This window comes from Prionailurus bengalensis, chromosome A1, assembly GCF_016509475.1.
Source record: "Prionailurus bengalensis isolate Pbe53 chromosome A1, Fcat_Pben_1.1_paternal_pri, whole genome shotgun sequence".
In the NCBI taxonomy this organism is placed as follows: domain Eukaryota; kingdom Metazoa; phylum Chordata; class Mammalia; order Carnivora; family Felidae; genus Prionailurus; species Prionailurus bengalensis.
The window spans coordinates 92,652,237-92,668,956 of NC_057343.1; the positions used below are offsets into that span (position 1 = coordinate 92,652,237).

At 48.9% G+C, this 16,720-nt stretch overlaps 1 protein-coding gene and 1 long non-coding RNA gene across 3 annotated transcripts; one reads left to right on the plus strand and one right to left on the minus strand.

Moving 5' to 3' along the window:
• Nucleotides 1–211: 211 nt before the first annotated feature.
• LOC122486377 lies at nt 212–12,315 on the minus strand. 2 transcript variants are annotated; one of them, XR_006298140.1, is made up of 4 exons: nt 12,080–12,315; nt 7,339–7,513; nt 4,532–4,764; nt 212–1,052 (listed from the first exon to the last, which is right to left on the minus strand). It is a non-coding gene; the product is annotated as an uncharacterized LOC122486377 (long non-coding RNA). The 2 variants fall into 2 exon arrangements; XR_006298141.1 differs by lacking the exon at nt 212–1,052 and adding an exon at nt 5,573–5,741 and having other exon boundaries at nt 4,718–4,764; nt 12,080–12,312.
• Nucleotides 12,316–12,472: 157 nt separating this feature from the next.
• On the plus strand, nt 12,473–16,271 carry NHP2 (NHP2 ribonucleoprotein). Its single transcript, XM_043585806.1, has 4 exons — nt 12,473–12,716; nt 12,796–12,865; nt 15,204–15,309; nt 15,920–16,271. Exons 1-4 carry the CDS (start codon nt 12,557–12,559, stop codon nt 16,043–16,045), a joined length of 462 nt encoding a protein of 153 aa, XP_043441741.1. The 5' UTR covers nt 12,473–12,556; the 3' UTR covers nt 16,046–16,271.
• The last annotated feature ends 449 nt before the right edge of the window (nt 16,272–16,720 follow it).

Sequence of the window (16,720 nt, forward strand, 5' to 3'; positions counted from 1 at the left end):
TAATTTAAGGCTATCTATCCTAATAGAAACACCAACAATTTCATAAGAACAGTCTCCTATTGAAAAAAGCAAGATGCGGGTGCCTGGGTGGCTCAGTCAATTAAGCGTCCAACTCTTAGTTTCCACTCAGGTCATGATCTCATGGTTTGTGAGTTCGAGGCCTGCATCAGACTCTGTGCTGACAGTGCAGAGCCTGCTTAGGATTCTCTCTTTTTCCCCTCTCTCTCTGCTCCTCCCTTGCTCGCGTGGGCTCTCTCTCTCTCTCAGAATAAATAAACTTAAAAAAAAAGGAAAGAAATACTTTCTAATACTTTCCTGATCCTCTCAACAATCTGACAGGGCCTTTTTCTCTGCCAGCCTCTCCTGCCCTCCACCGGTTTTTAATTCAGTGAATGTATCCAGAAACCTGACAGGTTCATTTTCTTTTTTCCTTTATGTTTATTTATTTTTGAGAGAGATAGCGCGCGCATGCATGAGTGGGGGAGGGGCAGAGAGAGAGGGAGACAGAATCCGAAGCAGGCTCCAGGCTCTGAGCTGTCAGCACCCGAGCTGAAGTCCAATGCTTAACCCAGTGAGCCACCCAGGTGCCCCACGTGTTTGTTTTCTACCTCGTGCCTGAAAACAGCATCCATTTCTTCTCTCACGTGTCAGAAGTGTCACAGGATGGCGCAGTGGGCTTCTCTGCTCAGTGCTTTACAGGAGGCTGAGTCAAAGTCTCTACCCGCTGTGATCTCACCTGGCACTCAGGGCGGGTGGTGGTCCTCTTCCAAGCTCATTCCGGTTGTTGGCTGGACTCAGTTCCTGCAGGGAACTTGCAGGACTGGGGTCCCCCTTCCTGTCAGCTGAGGTCGCTCCAGGCTCCCTGCAGCTGCTGTTCAGTCCTTGCACAAGGCTCCCATCTTCACAGCCAGTTTCTAATCTCCCCAATGGCCCAGCTGCCACCAGCCAGGGAAGTGCTCTGCCTTCAGGGACTCATCAGTTATATGCTGGGCCAGCCTGGATAATCCAGGGCAGTCGGTGGTGCCAACTCACAGACTCACAGGAGTGACAGCCTGGTGGACCCACAGATTCTGGGAATTAGGGCAGGACCTCTCTGGGGGCCCAGTTTAGAAATTCTGCCTACCCCACCTGTCCTCTTCCCCACCTGCACCCCCCAGTCTCAAAGTCCTGCTTACCTCCTACATATTGTTCATACCCATTCCCTGAGCTCCGACCTCTTGGCCACCACCATCCTGGGCTCCTCTCACGGGTCAACTGGGCCGCTGAAGTGGGTCCCATGCTGCCCTCATCTTTCTTTCCCCTTCCCCAGGCTCCACTGCCCACTCCCCTCTTTTCCCACGGTAGCCAAATGATCTTACAAATGCACAAAGCTAACTGGCCTACTCCCCAATTTATTTATTTCTTTTTTAAAAAATTAATGTTTATTTATTTTTGAGAGAGAGAGAGAGAGAATAAGCAGGGGAGGGGCAGAGAGAGAGGGGGACAGAGGATCTGAAGCAGGCTCCATGCTGACAGCAGAGAGCCTGATGCAGGGCTCAAAATCACGAACTGTGAGAGTGAGATTACGACCTGAGCCAAAGTCAGCCGCTTAACCGACTGAGCCACCTAGGTCCCCCTTATTTTATTTCTTTTTTCTTTTCTTTCTTTAAAAAGTTTATTTATTTGTTTGTTTCTAAGCGTTTTTGTGGGTTTTTTTGTAATCTCTACACCCTGCACGGGGCTCAAACTCACAACCCTGGGGTCAAGAGTCGCATGCTCTTCCCACTCAGCCAGCCGGGTGCACTTACTCCCCAATTTAAACTCCTGCAGTGCCCCCCCAGTAAGCTCAAGACCTAAACAAAACTCCACAAAGTTCATTCGCTCCAATGTTTTCTGGGCATTGACTCCTTGGGAGGTATGGAGATCCACTGACAGTCTCTGCCCTTCTGGGGTTTTCTGTGTTGTAGCCCGGTAGATCCCCAACAATAAGCATGGCCGCCATGAGCACTGAGGGTGGCCGACCTGGTGGGTCCTGCCACCTAGCGTCCTCAACCCTGCCCTCGCCCTCTGCTCCAGGCATGGCCAGTGCCCATCCCCCCACCAATCCAGCGACTCTCAGCAGGAAGCAGGTTCTCCCAGGTTCCAGCTCCATCTTCTCCTGGCTGACCGGAACCTCTGGAGGAGAGAAAGACTTTCTCCCTGTAGTTCACCATCGCTCCCTCCAATGCCTAGCACAGAATTTGGCACATTCCAGGTGCTCAGTACGTCTTTTGGAATGAATGGGAAGTCCAGTATAGCGACCCCAAACCTCACGTTCCCTCTACTCTTGATGGTTTGTCAACTGTGCTGACACTGCCGGCTGCAAAAACTCCGGCTGCTCAGACTTCTAGCCCATGGGTGCCCACACTGGCGCCCTCTGCCCTGGCCTTAGCTGTACACTGCAGCTGGAGCCCAGGATGGGACTGCTTGGGGATGAGCTATTTAAGGAACATGGCACGAGGTCTGGCAGGCATGCCAATGTTGACTCCAGGAGGCCGTGGAAAAGGAGCACAGGAACAGAATATGTGCCCACGGAGCTTGCAGATCCTGTGAAACAGTGGGAGGCAGCACAGTGCCATGCAAAGGGGGCAGCTTTGGTACGTACACACACACACACACACACACACACACACACACACACACACCGCTTAACACCCCATCAAGCTTTACCAAAACAGGAGGGTAAAAGAGAAAAGAGAGAAGATGAGAAATTTTGAGAGCATGCAAAGCCAAGGGCAGAGGGTAACAGATGAAGCACGTGGTGAGAAACGCAGCCAGGCAGAGGCCGAGGGGGACCACAGAGGACAGCAGCCCTGCATGACACCCACAGGCACCAGGAGGGTGGAAGTGAGAGTCAGAACTGAAGCAGGACGACACCCCCTCCCCCCAACCCACCTCTTCCTCCAAGCAGCTTCAGACCAAAATACCCATCTGGGAAAAGCACACTTTTTTTTTTCTTAAAGATTTATTTATTTTTGAGAGAGAGAGAAAGCGCATGTGAGGAAACAGCAGAGAGAGGGGGGGGACAGAAGATCCGAAGTGGGCTCTGTGCTGACAGCAGCAAGCCCGATGTGGAGCTTGAACTCAACAACCATGAAATTTCGGCCTGAGCTGAAGTTGGATGCTCAACCGGCTGAGCCACCCAGGCGCCCCAAGAGAAAAGCACACTTCAGACTCTTGTTGGTGGCCCAGAATAGAACCTGCTTCAGGCTCTGATTAGGGCTCAGGGGCTGAGGGTGGACTCAGCAGCCACCCCTTCCCCACCACCAGTGAGAGCCACGGCCCACAGCCCAGGGCTGCCCACCCCTGCACAAGCACCCAACCAGAATGCATAGGGGCTTACGGAATTGCCTCGGCTTCCCATCTGCGAAATGTCTGGATTAGGTGGTCCCCAGGGTCCCTTTGGTTTCCAAAAGTCCAGATCTCCCTTCTAATTATATCCCCGCCAGAAATCAGAGCCACATGTCACTGCCTGCCCCAGGTCACTGGCTGCGAAAGTGGGAGAGTCAGTGCTAAAGCCCTATGTCAGAAGCTGCCTAGTGACTCGAGCCTCTCCAGGCCCAGCCCTCCAGTCCCATCACTACCTCAACCCAGCCAGATGGCCCATGGGGCTGGGGGCTGGGGGCTGTCTCAACCTCACCTGATTCCTCAGCTGCACATGGACCTCCAGCGCATGCCCTGCTAAGGCATAAGCCCCCAGTGCTGGGCTCAGTTGTGTCCCCGAAAAAATCTATTCAAGTCTTAACCCCTGGTACTTGTACACATGATCTCATTTAGAAATACGGTCTTTGCAGATGCAATCAAGGTAAGATGAGATCATTAGTGGGTCCTGATCCAATGACTGGTGCCTTTCTCAGAAGAGGAAAATATTGGGGCACTGGCGTGGCTCAGTCAGTTCAGCACCAACTTCAGCTCGGGTCATGATCTCAAGGTTTGTGGGTTCAAGCCCCGCGTCGGGCTCTGTGCTGACAGCTCAGAGCCTGGAACCTGCTTCAGATTCTGTGTCTCTCTCTCTCTCTGCCCCTCCCCCACTCCCACTCTGTCTAGGTCTCTCTCTCTCTCTCAAAAATAAAATGAACATAAAAATTTTTTTAAAAAGAAGAGGAAAATATCATGTCAACACAGGTGCACAGAAGGAAAGGCATGTGAGGACGGAGGGAGAGATGGGAGTGATGTGCCTACAAGCCAAGGAACACCAGGGACTGGGGGCCATTCCAGAAGTTAGGAGAAAAGCATGAAATAGATGTTCCCCTGGAATCTTCAGAGAAAACATGCCCCTGCTGATACTTTGATTTCAGATTTCTAATCTCTAGAATTGTGAGACCATAAAGTTGTGCTGTTTTCAGCCACCCAGTTTGTGGTATTTTATTAGGGCAGCCCTAGGAAACTAATACATCCAGTCAGTTCCCAGTCTCTGCTGGTTGAACAAATGAGTACATCCCACTCCCAGCCACTCCCCCCAGCCCCACCCCCTGCTTGCAATCTGTCATCAAGAGAGAAAGGAGAGGGGTACCTGGATGGCTCAGTCCATTGAGCTTGAATGTCCAAATCTTGCTTTCAGCTCAGGATGTTGCATCCACACGACTCCTGAAACAGAATGCTACAGGCACCAGTGACAGTCACAACAAAGTTTATTACAATGAGAGGCAAGGCGGACCGATCGGGACCAACACTCTTGGTAAGAGTGCAGCCTCGAACAGCCGGGGTACAGAGTTTTTATAGCCGATCACATTGTTTTATCATCACCTGGGAACAGAACAAAGAAACAGTTTCCAGATGAGTTAGAAACAGTTTCCAGATGAGTTAGAAACAGTTGCCTAATGAGGTGTTTATTTTAGACTTTCTGCCTCTAAGTTGCAACCAGTGGATCTCCTTGACCCTGCCTCTGATGCTCTTTTCTTTGAACTTTTGTTTCCTTAATTGGTGAAGCCTAATTTACAAGAGTATAAGGAGTAATTTACAAGAGTAAAGCAAGACTGTTATCTCTTCACCTTCAGTATCAACACAAAGCTGTTATTTTTCAAGCTAAGCCTTAAGCCCTATACTACAATTTAACCCTTACAAGGTCATGATCCCAGGGTCATGGAATTGAGCCCCGTGGCGGGCTCCAAGCTAAGTGTGGAGCTTTCTTAGGATTCTCTCTCTCTCTCTCTCTCTCTCTCTCTCTCTCTCTCTGCCCCTCTCCCCTGCTCACAAGCTCGCTCTTTCTCTCTCTCTCAAAAAATAAAAAAATTTTAAAAAGAGAGAAAGAAGAAAAGAAGCAGGCCCACCTCTCACATTGGAGAGGTTCAGAGCAAGAGTACAAATGGAGCTCTTGATCCCCCCTCTTCTATTCCTACCCACACCTCTCTGTTCTGACAGTGAGGGACCCACCTGCACATGTGTGGACGCCCCAAGCCAAATGTTCACACTCTGTCCACAACCTACCGACCCACACCTTGGCCGCCCTTCAGATCTACAGGGATGGCCTTCCCTCTGAAGAGCAGACTGGGGGACAGGGCTACGCAGGCCCTGCAAATGGACTCCGCACCAACTGAGCATAGAATTCCTGTACCTGGAGGGTTGGGGGTGGGGAGCTGACCTCCAGGCCTCGGGCTCCCAGATTCTTCACCCCTCACCTGGACCCTCTAAAGCTCAGGCCCCGGGAGGGAATCTTCATGCCACCAGCAGAAGCAGAAGGGCAGCCTGGGGGCTTTCCTGGCAGGATCTCCTTCAATCCTCATCTGATTTGAAAGACCAAAAAAAAAAAAAAAAAAAAAAACAAAACAGGAGCTCCTAAAGTTAAACAATTGGCCCAGGGGGTAAAAAACTGATAAAACCTTTAGGCTGGGATTGAAATCCTGACTGTTTGACTCTCAGACCCCTCCTCTCTCCAGGTATCCTGTCTCTCCCTAGGATTGGTTTAAACTAGTAAACTGATCTAAAAAGTGGTTCAAAAACAAAAACAAGCTAACAAACACTATAGCCATCAAAGCAGTTTACTACTGCCCAAATACATATAAGCATCTAGAATATGACAGAGGCATTTTATTTTATTAAGTTTATTTATTTATTTATTTGGAGAGAGAGAGGCAGCGCAAGCAGGGGAGGGGCAGAGAGAGAGGGAGGGAAAGAGAATCCTAAGTAGGCTCTGCTCCATGCCAGTGCAGAGCCAGACTTGGGGCTCGAACCCACAAAACTGTGAGATCATGAACTGAGCCAAGACCAAGAGTTGGATGCTCAACTGACTGAGCCACCTAGGTGCTCCCCAACAGAGGTATTTTGTTTTTTAATGTTTGTTTATTTTTGAGAGGGAGACAGAGTACAAGTGGGGTAGGGGCAGAGAGAGGGAGACACAGAATCTAAAGCAGATTCCAGGCTCTGAGCTGTCAGCACAGAGCCTGACATGGCGCTCGAACTCACAAACCATGAGATCATGACCTGAGCCGGTCAGACACTTAACTAAGCCACTCAAGCACTCCTCAAAAAATTTTTAAGGTTTATTTATTTTTGGGTATTTTAAGTGAATGCATGGCTCAATAAAGAATTCAATAAATGACAGAAGGACAATGGCTTAGCCAGCTGGAAGAAAGTCAAGCTGGAGCCCAGCCTTGCTCCTAACACTCACATTAAACCTGATGGATCAAACATTTTCATACAAACTGTGAAACCACAAAAGCACTAGGACATTTGCCTTAAAGTACTAAAAGCTCTTCTACAGCGGGAAGAGATCACCGTATAGAAAAACTGGACAAGAATAGAACATAAATGAGCTGTAAAAACATGAAATATAGAGGCGCCTGGCTGAATCAGTTGGTAGAGTGTGCGACTCTTGATCTCGGGGTTGTGGGTTCAAGCCCCACGTTGGGTGTCTGACATTACCTGAAAATAAAATCTTTAAAAAAATAATATCTAACTTCCCCAAGAACTCAATCAATGTAAATGAAAACAAGATACTATTTGTCCCTACTGGATCATCACCAACTTTCTTCCCTCTAAAAAAAAGTTGCTAAAAGGGGCTCCTGGGTGGCTCAGTCAGTTAAGCAGCCAACTTGGGTTCAGGTCATGATCTAGTGGCTCATGAGATCAAGTTCCGCATGGGGCTCTGTGCTGACAGCTCAGAATCTGGAGCCTGCTTCAGATTCTGTCTCCCTCTCTCTCTGCCCCTTCCCCGCTCACGTTCTCTTTCTCAAAAATAAACAAACATAAAAAAAGAAAAAGTCGCTAAAGCCCAGTCTTGGCAAGTGTTGGTGAGACGCTATTCAGAACAATTGTAAATTGTACCTCTTTTTTTTTTTAACTTTTTTTTTTTAACAGGGCAGGATAAACACCTTTTATTACCTGACTTTCCAGGCTTTGATTTTCTTCAGATAGAACTCTAGCTCCTTGCCCTCCAGCACATAGCCATCTGCTTGGCCACACTGGCCTGGTCTTGAAGCGATGCATGCAAGAAGCTTGCCCTGCTGGAACTGCTCCTCCAGAAGACTGCTTTTAATTTTTTTTAAGTTTATTTATTCTTGAGAGAGAGAGAGAGAGAGAGAGAGAGAGAGAGAGAGAGAGAGCATGAGCAGGGAAGGGGCAGAGAGAGGGAGACACAGAATCCAAAGCAGACTCCAGGCTCCGAGCCATCACTCGAATCCACGAACTGTGAGATCATGACCTGAGCCGAAGTCAAACGCTCAACCAACTGAGGCACCCAGGTGCCCCAATAAATTGTACCTCTTTAGAGGATCACCTGATAATACTGCAGATATCAAAATTATAAATGTTAGGAATTTATCCTGGATAGACTCACAAAAGTAGCAAAGACAGAATATTCATTACAAACTTACTCAAAATAGTAAAAACACTAAAAACAAACTAAAATCCATTAGCAGGGGCTACTTAAATAAACTATGGAAATCCGCACAATGCAATGTGATGAAGATCTTAGAAGAATAAGATTTATCTCTATGGTAGAAATAGAAACATTTCCCATGATATGTTGATAAGGGGAAATAAATTGCCAGAACAGTACATTATATTATTTTTTAAATAGAATTCATTTTATTATGAAATTTTTAAAAAATTTTCAGACTTTAAGTAATCTCTACACCCAACATGGGGCTCAAACCCACAACCCCAACATCAAGAGTTTCATGCTCCACGACTGAAATAGCCAGGTACCCTTTTATTTATTTATTTATTTATTTATTTATTTATTTATTTATTTATTTATTTATTTATCGAAGTAAACTCTATATCCAACACAGGGCTCAAACTCACAACCCTTAGATCAAAAGTCCTATGTTCTACTGACTGAGCCAGCCAGGTGCCTCCATTTTCTATTATTTAATGTATGTAAACAAACATAGGTATGCATATATACCCAAAAAACTTAACAGTGAATACTTGGGGTGCCTAGGTGGCTCCATCGGTTAAGCTACCCATCTTTGATTTTGGCTCAGGTCATGGTCTCACAGTTCGTGAATTCGAGCCCCAATTCAGGCTCTGCACTGGTAGTGTGAAGACTGTTTAGGATCCCTCCCTCTCTCCCTCTCTCTCTGCCCCTCTCCCACTCCTGCATGCTCATACTCTCTCTTAAAACAAACTTTAAAAAAACACAAAAAAGAATGTGGGGAAATTGGAACCCTTGTACATTGATGCTAGAAATATAAAATGGTGCAGCCACTTTGGCGAACAGCTTGACAATTCCCCAAAAAGTTAAACATAGACTCAAGATTTCTAGTTCTAGGTGTATACCCATGAGGACTGAAGACATATGCCTACACGAAAACTTGCACATGATTGTTCATAGCAGCACTATTCACAGCAGTCAAAAGGTAGAAAGGATCCAATCATCCATTGGCTGATAAATGGATAAAATGCAGAATACAATGGAATGTGAAGTGATAATATTCCTACATGCTGATACCTGCTACAATATGGATAAACCTAGAAAACATTATGCTAAGTGAAAGAAGCCAGACACAAAAGGTCACATGCTATATGATTCCATTTTGATGGAATGTCCAGAACAGGGAAATCTATAGGAACAGAAAGTAAATTAGGGGTTGCTTAGGGCTGGAGAGAATGAGGGGGTCAGAGGGTACAGGGGTTTTTATTGAGGGGATGTAAATGTCTTCAAATTGATTGTGGTGATATCTGCACAACTCACTAAAATATACTAAAACCACTGATTTGTACACTTTAAATGGGCAAACTATATGGTACATAAATTTTATCACAATTAAAAAAAATTATCCTCCCCATCTTTTCAAAAGATGGGACCTTAGACCATCTGGGTCCAACTTTCTCACTTTACAGACAAGGTGCTAAAGCCTCAAGAGAGGTTAAATGAATTGCCCAAGGTCACTTGCCCTTCAGACCCCTGGTCTAATGCCCATTACGCTATTATGGTCTCATCCAGTCTATACTGCTTCAAGTGAGCTCAAATAGCCATTAGAACAAAATCAGTAAAGTCACACAAGCCACTTCAGATCTGGCACAGAGGTCTGAGCCTGGTTTTAAAAATACATGGTGTAGGGGGCACCTGGGTGGCTCAGTTAAGCATCCCACTCTTGGTCTCAGCTCAGGTCATGGTCTCACGGTTCGTGAGTTCAAGCCCCATATCGGGCTAACACTGCCAGCGCAGAGCCTGCTTGTGATTCTCTCTCTCTCTCTGCCCCTCTCCTGCTCACATGAGCTCATGCATGCTCATGTATACACACATACACTCTCAAAATAAAGAAATTTATGTAAAAAATGAAAAATAAATAAATAAAAATACATGACGTAGTTGTATGACAGAGGATGTATCACAGAGTCCAAGCAGAGTGTGGGCTTCCAGACAAGTGGACCTGGATTGAAATCCAGCTTTGTATGAGCTCGACCGAGCTATTTACCCTACGAGCCTCCATAAATTGTGCATAATAAAGGCATTCTTTGTGAGCAAGGGAGGAAATACTCCACGTAGTGTGCTGGGCACATAAATGTTCACTTCCTTCCTCCTGCCATATGATCGTGGAGAGGCCTTCACAACTGAGACCTTGGTAAGGTCAGTTAGGCACATTTACTCAGATTGGGTTTCCCGGGGATGAAATTCTCTGCTGGACAGAGTTCATCCTGCCGCATGCACACATCTAGCAGTGCCTCTTCCCCTCGTGACTCTGACACATTGTCATCAGTCCAACAAGGCTGAAAACATTCACAGGAACACCACTCAGAAGCCGGAATAGAAAAGCACCCTTCAGGGGCGCCTGGGTGGCTCAGTTGGTGGCTCAGTTGGTTAAGCATCCAACTTCAGTTCAGATCATGATCTCATGGTTGATGAGTTCAAGCCCCACATTGAGCTCTCTGCTGTCAGCACAGAGCCCACTTCGGATCAGACCCTCTGTCCCCTTCTCTCTCTGCCTCTTCCCTGCTTGCCCGTGTGCCCTCTGCTTTCTCTCTCTCAAAAATAAATATTAAGAAAAGAAAAGAAAAGAAAAGAAAAGAAAAGAAAAGAAAAGAAAAGAAAAGAAAAGAAAAGAAAAGCACCCTTTAGAGCCCTGCCAGTTATGTGTTCAGGAAGCCCGCAGCGGGGCTCTCACAGTTTTAGGACGCACTTCCCTGGGACCGCCAAAACTGCTACTACACGACCTATGGGGAGGGGGGGTGGGCTACGGGAGTGTAAGGGGGTATAGAGAGGTGTAGGGAGGTGTAAGGGAGTGTGGGGAGTGGTGGGAAATGGTACAGCAAAGTCCTAGGCAGGAAAGTAACTACCAGTGTCAAAGCTCTGGAAGGGGTTATCTTTTCTTGAGAATTCCAAAATGAAAACATCTTCTTGTTATGTTGTGCATACAAATTTTGTATACTTTCATGTTATTTTTTATTGCTTATATAATGTATTTTCATTGTTCAGTTGATAGACATTTCTATTTGTGAAAACTATTTGGGGTCTAAGCGTAGGATGGATTGCATCCTAATTTCTCTTATCTAAATGCTAAATGCTAAATGAAGGGGCACCTGGGTGGCTCAGTTGTTAAGCTCAGGTCATGATCTGGTGGTGGTTCGTGGGTTTGGGCCCCATGTTGGGCTCACCGCTGCCAGCTCAGTGCCGCTCTGTTCCCCCCCCCCCCCACCTTGCTCTCTCTCTCTCTCTCTCTCTCTCTCAAAAATAAATACGCATTAACAAAAAATAATAAAATTAAATAAAATTTAAAAATCTAAAAAAAAAAGCTAAATGTAAACAACCGACTTGTTTTTTATTGAATGACTTTGCACTTGGTCACAGGATTAAAAGTTCAATTTTTAAATTGGCTTAACTAAGCAGCGCTCCCACGGTCACCTGTATTCCGTTTTTGTTTTTGTTTTTTTCCCACGTGCATACTTTTAAGTTCCAACTACTGGGGCACCTGGCTGGCTGAGTCGGAAGAACGTGCGACTCCTGATCTCAGGGTTCTGAGTTCGAGCCCCATTTTCGATGTAGAGATTAACACCCCCCCCCCCAATTAAATAAACTTTAAAAATTAAAAAAAAAAAAAAAAGTTCCACTTACTGGCCTATTCCGCCCCCACAAAAATGTCAGGCCTACCATCGTAGGATTCAAGGCAAGTAATTTGTAGCAATGATCTAATTCATATCCATCCAGTGTTCCGGGACACGGTGGAAGAAATTGGAGATAAAAGATCCACTCTAGTCTGGGCCAGCTCGTCGCCCCAGCGTCACCGTCCACCAAAGCTCTACAGACACGTGCAGCGCGGGCGCCCACTAGGAGACCTCCCCCACCGCGCCCCGAAGGCTCAGCCCCAGGGTTCCCGGGGACTCTCACGTTCTCCTCTCCCTCTCCACTCGGCCATCTCCGCGAGGCCGGGGGATTGTGCGGCACGCCTGGCAGCAGTAGGAACTGGGAGGAAAACAAAGGGGTCGGGGGCGCCGGTGGGAGTGGGTGGGGACTGCAGTTTTAGATGGGGTGGCAGGGGGCGTGGCAGGGGAACCTCTCCCGTGGGTAACATTTGAGCAGATTCCTGCGGGAAGACAGGCGCTCAGTGTGAGTGGGGCCACAAAGAGTGTGAGAAACTGTGTGAGAACGGAAGAGGCCCTTGGCAGCGTGAAGCTTTACCTCAACCTCGGCACCGGCGGCACTTCGCCCAGGACCATCTGACGATCAGATTCTACCGCGGTTTGGATTCACCATTCTTCCGCTCGGCCGCAGACCCCGCCCCTCAAGGAAGGGTCCAGTCCTGAGACCTGGTTTCGCCCCCGCAGGTACTGCCTCCTTCGCCGCTCCCAGTACCGGTGAGGCAGACTCTCAGACCAGCGGGAGCCAGGGTCCTAGTCACTTCCCGCCCTCACCAGGCCCCGCCTCCCCTGGGCCCCGGCCCCTATCCGCTCCGCCCTCCGGCCGAGACTCCGCCCCGTTTGGCCTGTATTTAAGGGTCTGAGCGTCAACGATTGGTCTGAGTCAGAGATTTCATTTCCCGATTGGCTGGGGTGTATGACAGGCTTACGCAGCACGGGGTGACCCGGAAGTGATTCCTGAGGCTCGGGCCGCGTGGATTCGCCTGCTGCGGGCTCGGTTGCAGCAGCTGCTGCTGTGATGACCAAAATAAAGGCAGATCCAGACGGGCCGGAGGCTCAGGCGGAGGCTTGCCTCGGGGAGCGCACTTACCACGAGCTGCTAGTGAATCTGAACCCCATCGCGCAGCCCCTGGCTTCTCGCCGTCTCACGCGGAAGCTCTACAAATGCATCAAGAAAGGTGCTGCAGCCGCCGCGGTGGCCGGTGGTGGCGCGGGTGGTGGGCCGAGACCCCCACACTGACTCTTCTGTCGTTGCAGCTGTGAAGCAGAAGCAGATTCGGCGCGGGGTGAAGGAAGTTCAGAAATTTATCAACAAAGGCGAGAAAGGGTAAGGATCCCCCCCCCCCCCGCTGGATTTTTGCATTTCTGAACGATAACAGGTATCTCTACTAAGTAGGTGTTTGAGAAAAGTCGGCTGAAAGCGGGGGAGGGCGCTGGATGGTTCAGTCGGTTGAACCTCAGTTGGTAAGATTGAGCCTCACATCAGGCTCTGTGCTGACAGCGTGGAGCCTGCTTGTGATTTTCTCTCCCTCTCTCTAAACATAAAAAAAAAAAAAAAGTGGTCGGATTCAGCCCCACATACGGAAAATAATCAGCAGCCCGTGACTTCCCTTCAATACAGCTAGTGGGTACATCACATAACTTACAAGAGCGCAAAAGTAACACCACTGGGAAAGTGAGTACTGGGGAAGTGAATGGTATAAGCCTACTCACTTAGGGTAGACACCAGCTTCATTCATTCATAGACTATTGTCTATATTCTTTTTCGGGCACTGTGCTATGGGGAGACTGTCTTTAATCAAATACACATAAAATTAAAAGTTCCAACTGAAGGAGTAAACAGGGTGTAGTGAGAATGACTTCATTACTTTTTTGGCATCTGTCAGAATCTGAAACTTACTTATTCCCAGGATCTCCCACTCAGGTCAGACAGTAAGCTCTTTGAAAACAGGATAAAGCCTCTCATTGCTTTATCCCTAGAAGTATATGGTATGTTGTTGGTGCTCAAGAGATAAACAGTCCTGGGATTATTTGATGCCCAGTGGGAAGTCTGACCAAGAGGGCAGCGGTTCTGCCAGAAGATACTGGGTGCCACAATAGGAGAGAGGATAGTGGAGGACAGAAGTATTACCTTCTCATGGGGCTTTGTAAGCTGTGGTAAGTTTAGTTTTCATACTCAGCTTTGCAGGCCACTGAGGGTTAAAAGCCAGGGAGTGACAGAATTGTTTACCCTTAGGATTTTTCTGGCAACTCTGGAAAGGATCAGGGGCGCAAGAGTACACAAGGAAATTGAGATAGGAGACTGCTGTAGTCTAGAGGAGGTGGGGGTGATTTTGATGAGGTTAGTGGTGGCTGAAATAGAATTAAAGTGGATGGATCTGAGAGAACTTTCAGACATGCAATGAGGAGGTATGGATTCCAGCTGAAGAGGGAAGATCATGAGTTTTGTTTTAGACACATGACCTGCCTCATCCTATACCCGCCCCCCCCCTCCCCCAGCAGAACTGTCAAGTTGGCAGGTGGCTGTATAGATTCGGAGCTTGGAAGGGAGAGGCCAGGCAGGAGAGAACAGATTTGGGAGTTGTATGCACATGGCAGTGAGGCCATGGCAGTGCCTGGGGTCACCCAGGGAGAAGGTACTGAGAGGGCAGCCAAGGATCAGGCTGTGAGGAGCCCCAGCACTTAAAGGCCACTCAGAGGAAGAGGTGTGCAGAGGAGAGCCCAGAAGACCAAAGAAAAACTAGAGGAGAGCGGGCCCAGTACTTTGAACCGAGAGCTCTTCCCTTATGTTTGCCTGTCACTCCCTGGAGAAACACTCTTCCTTGCCCCAGAGGCCTGACGTCTTGCCAGAGAGGTATCCTACCTGAGGGTTCTCTGGCAAGCCTTCATTAGTTCTGGTCACTCTTGGGACTGAGCGAATGCTTCTCAGCCCAGCACTCAAGGCCTTTGGATATGGCCCCTACTAATCTCTCTAGCCTTCTCGTCTACCCTATCCTAGATTCCAAAGGCCCATCCCAGGCCCCCGCCAGCCAGCTCCTGGGTGTGTGGTGCCATTCTGATTCTCAGTCTTAAATGGTTTCCCTGTACCCAGCCCCTCCATGGACTGCCTAGGTGCCAGCTTTCTGATCCATTGTCCCCTCCTGATTCCTTTTTTTCTTTTTTTCAGTTTTAGTTGTTTGAGAGAGAACATGGATAGAGCAGGGACAGAGAGGGAGAGAGAATCCCAAGCAGGCTCTGCGCCAGCATAGAGCCTGACATGGGGCTCAAACTCACAAACAGTGAGATCATGATCTGAGCTGAAATCAAGTCAAGACATTTAACCAACTGAGCCAGCCACCCAAGCGCCCCATCCTGATTCCTTTCTTGACTCTTCAAGAACTTAGCTTACTCCTTGGGGTCACTACCATACCTCACCTGTCCCAGTGGGATCCCACTTGTCACACTTCGTGGCATTTACTTAATTTGCCGAGAACTAGGGATCACCTCCCCAGAGGAAGGTGATCATCAAACACAAATTTGCGTGTACTTTCTTTCAGGAGGTGGGAGATCCACATTAATAACTGGGTCCTTGAGAGCAAGGTCCATCTTACTGGTCTCTGGACAGAGGCACTTTTGACTGAAAGCGGGACTGAGCAAGTTAGAGATGAGGGTTTCTCTCATTTCAGGATCATGGTTTTGGCAGGAGACACATTGCCCATTGAGGTATACTGCCATCTCCCAGTTATGTGCGAGGACCGGAATTTGCCCTACGTCTATATCCCCTCCAAGACGGTAAGGAGCACACGACCCCCGCCCCGGTCTTGGTCAGCATTGGAACAGCGGGTGTGGGGTCAGGTCTGTGGGAGCAGGCCATAGTGGGAAAGAACACAGGCTTTGGAGGCAGACTGGAATGGATCCTTGGTGCTACCGGCTCCCGGTTGAGGGATTGCACGTTGGCACTTTGCACTTCACTTTCCTTCTTGTGAGCTGGGAATCCTTGCCCTCATGGACCATGGGAATGGAAAAGGAGGTGTGTGTGGATGTGCTGTCGACCAAGATGCAGTGCTTGTGTTAGTCCCGTTAGGCGGCTGCTGTGCTTGGGGAGGAGTGGGCATTCAAGGGGCTTGTGCAGCTGGCCTTATCCTTATACAGGGGCCGTGGCCCAGAGAGGAGGTTGGCAGGGACCAGGAGAACACAGGTCCGGCCTAAGGAGATAGCCTCTGCTGGGCCAGAGCCCATTTGTGCTTGCTGTGTGGCAGTGTAGGCCCAGTGTTGCTGGACCTGACTCGAAAGTTGGCAGAGTTGAAATGATGGTGTCATGCAGACCACACGGCACTTGTCTGTGGGCCGGATGAGGCCAGCAGGTCATGGGTCTTGCAGCCTTTTTTCCCCTGCTCCACAGGACCTGGGGGCAGCTGCAGGCTCCAAGCGCCCCACCTGCGTGATCATGGTCAAGCCCCACGAGGAGTACCAGGAGGCTTATGACGAGTGCCTGGAGGAGGTGCAGGCCCTGCCCCCACCCATGTGAAGGACTCGGGCACTTGCTCCGGAAGTGGTTGGTCTGGCAGTGGGCCAGCTGGTTGTCCTCCTGCGGCCTGTGTCTGTGCATCGCCCTGGTCCCCTGCAGCATGTCTTCTTCCCGGGCAGCTCCACTGGCTCTTTTGTGAAGGCATAGCCGGAATGTTCCGTTGAGCATTGGTGAAGACCACTCTGAGGGTATAGTGAGGGGGAAGTAAACGCTAAGACTAAAAGGTGGTGAGTCTGTGGGTGTCTTTTTCAGCGGCAGGTGCTGCTGGGCCAAGGAGGTGGTGGGCAGGAAGGAGTAGAAGCAGCCATTCTTGGCAGACAACCCGAAGGACTTACAGGGTGTCCCAGGCTGCTGCCAGACCCAGGCTGAGTCTGGGCCCTCCCATGGCCATGGTAGGTGGCCTCAGGATGAGGCCACTGCAGCCAACCCCATGCCCAGAGCCTGCAGCCCCTGCGCTGGGCACACCCCCATTCCTTTCTTCCTTTCCCTGCCCCTACGAGCCTGAAATACCACTGGGAAATGTATGGAAACTATTTACCCACGTGCACAGCAAATGTGAAACAGGGGTATGAAGCTAGAAACAAAACCCTGGGCCACCATTCCTACTTGGCACAATGACCCCGGTAACCCAGTCCCTTCAGACATTTCAGACTTAGGGTGCCTTCCTGCTCTCTA

What these genes read in the sequence shown, in the direction of transcription:
- NHP2 (XM_043585806.1), top strand. Translation starts at nt 12,557, where the DNA reads ATGACCAAAATAAAGGCAGATCCAGACGGGCCGGAGGCTCAGGCGGAG. An exon ending in ATCAACAAAGGCGAGAAAGG is followed by an intron (nt 12,866 to 15,203) that starts GTAAGGATCCCC and finishes CTCTCATTTCAG; the next exon opens with GATCATGGTTTTGGCAGGAG. An exon ending in TCTATATCCCCTCCAAGACG is followed by an intron (nt 15,310 to 15,919) that starts GTAAGGAGCACA and finishes CCTGCTCCACAG; the next exon opens with GACCTGGGGGCAGCTGCAGG.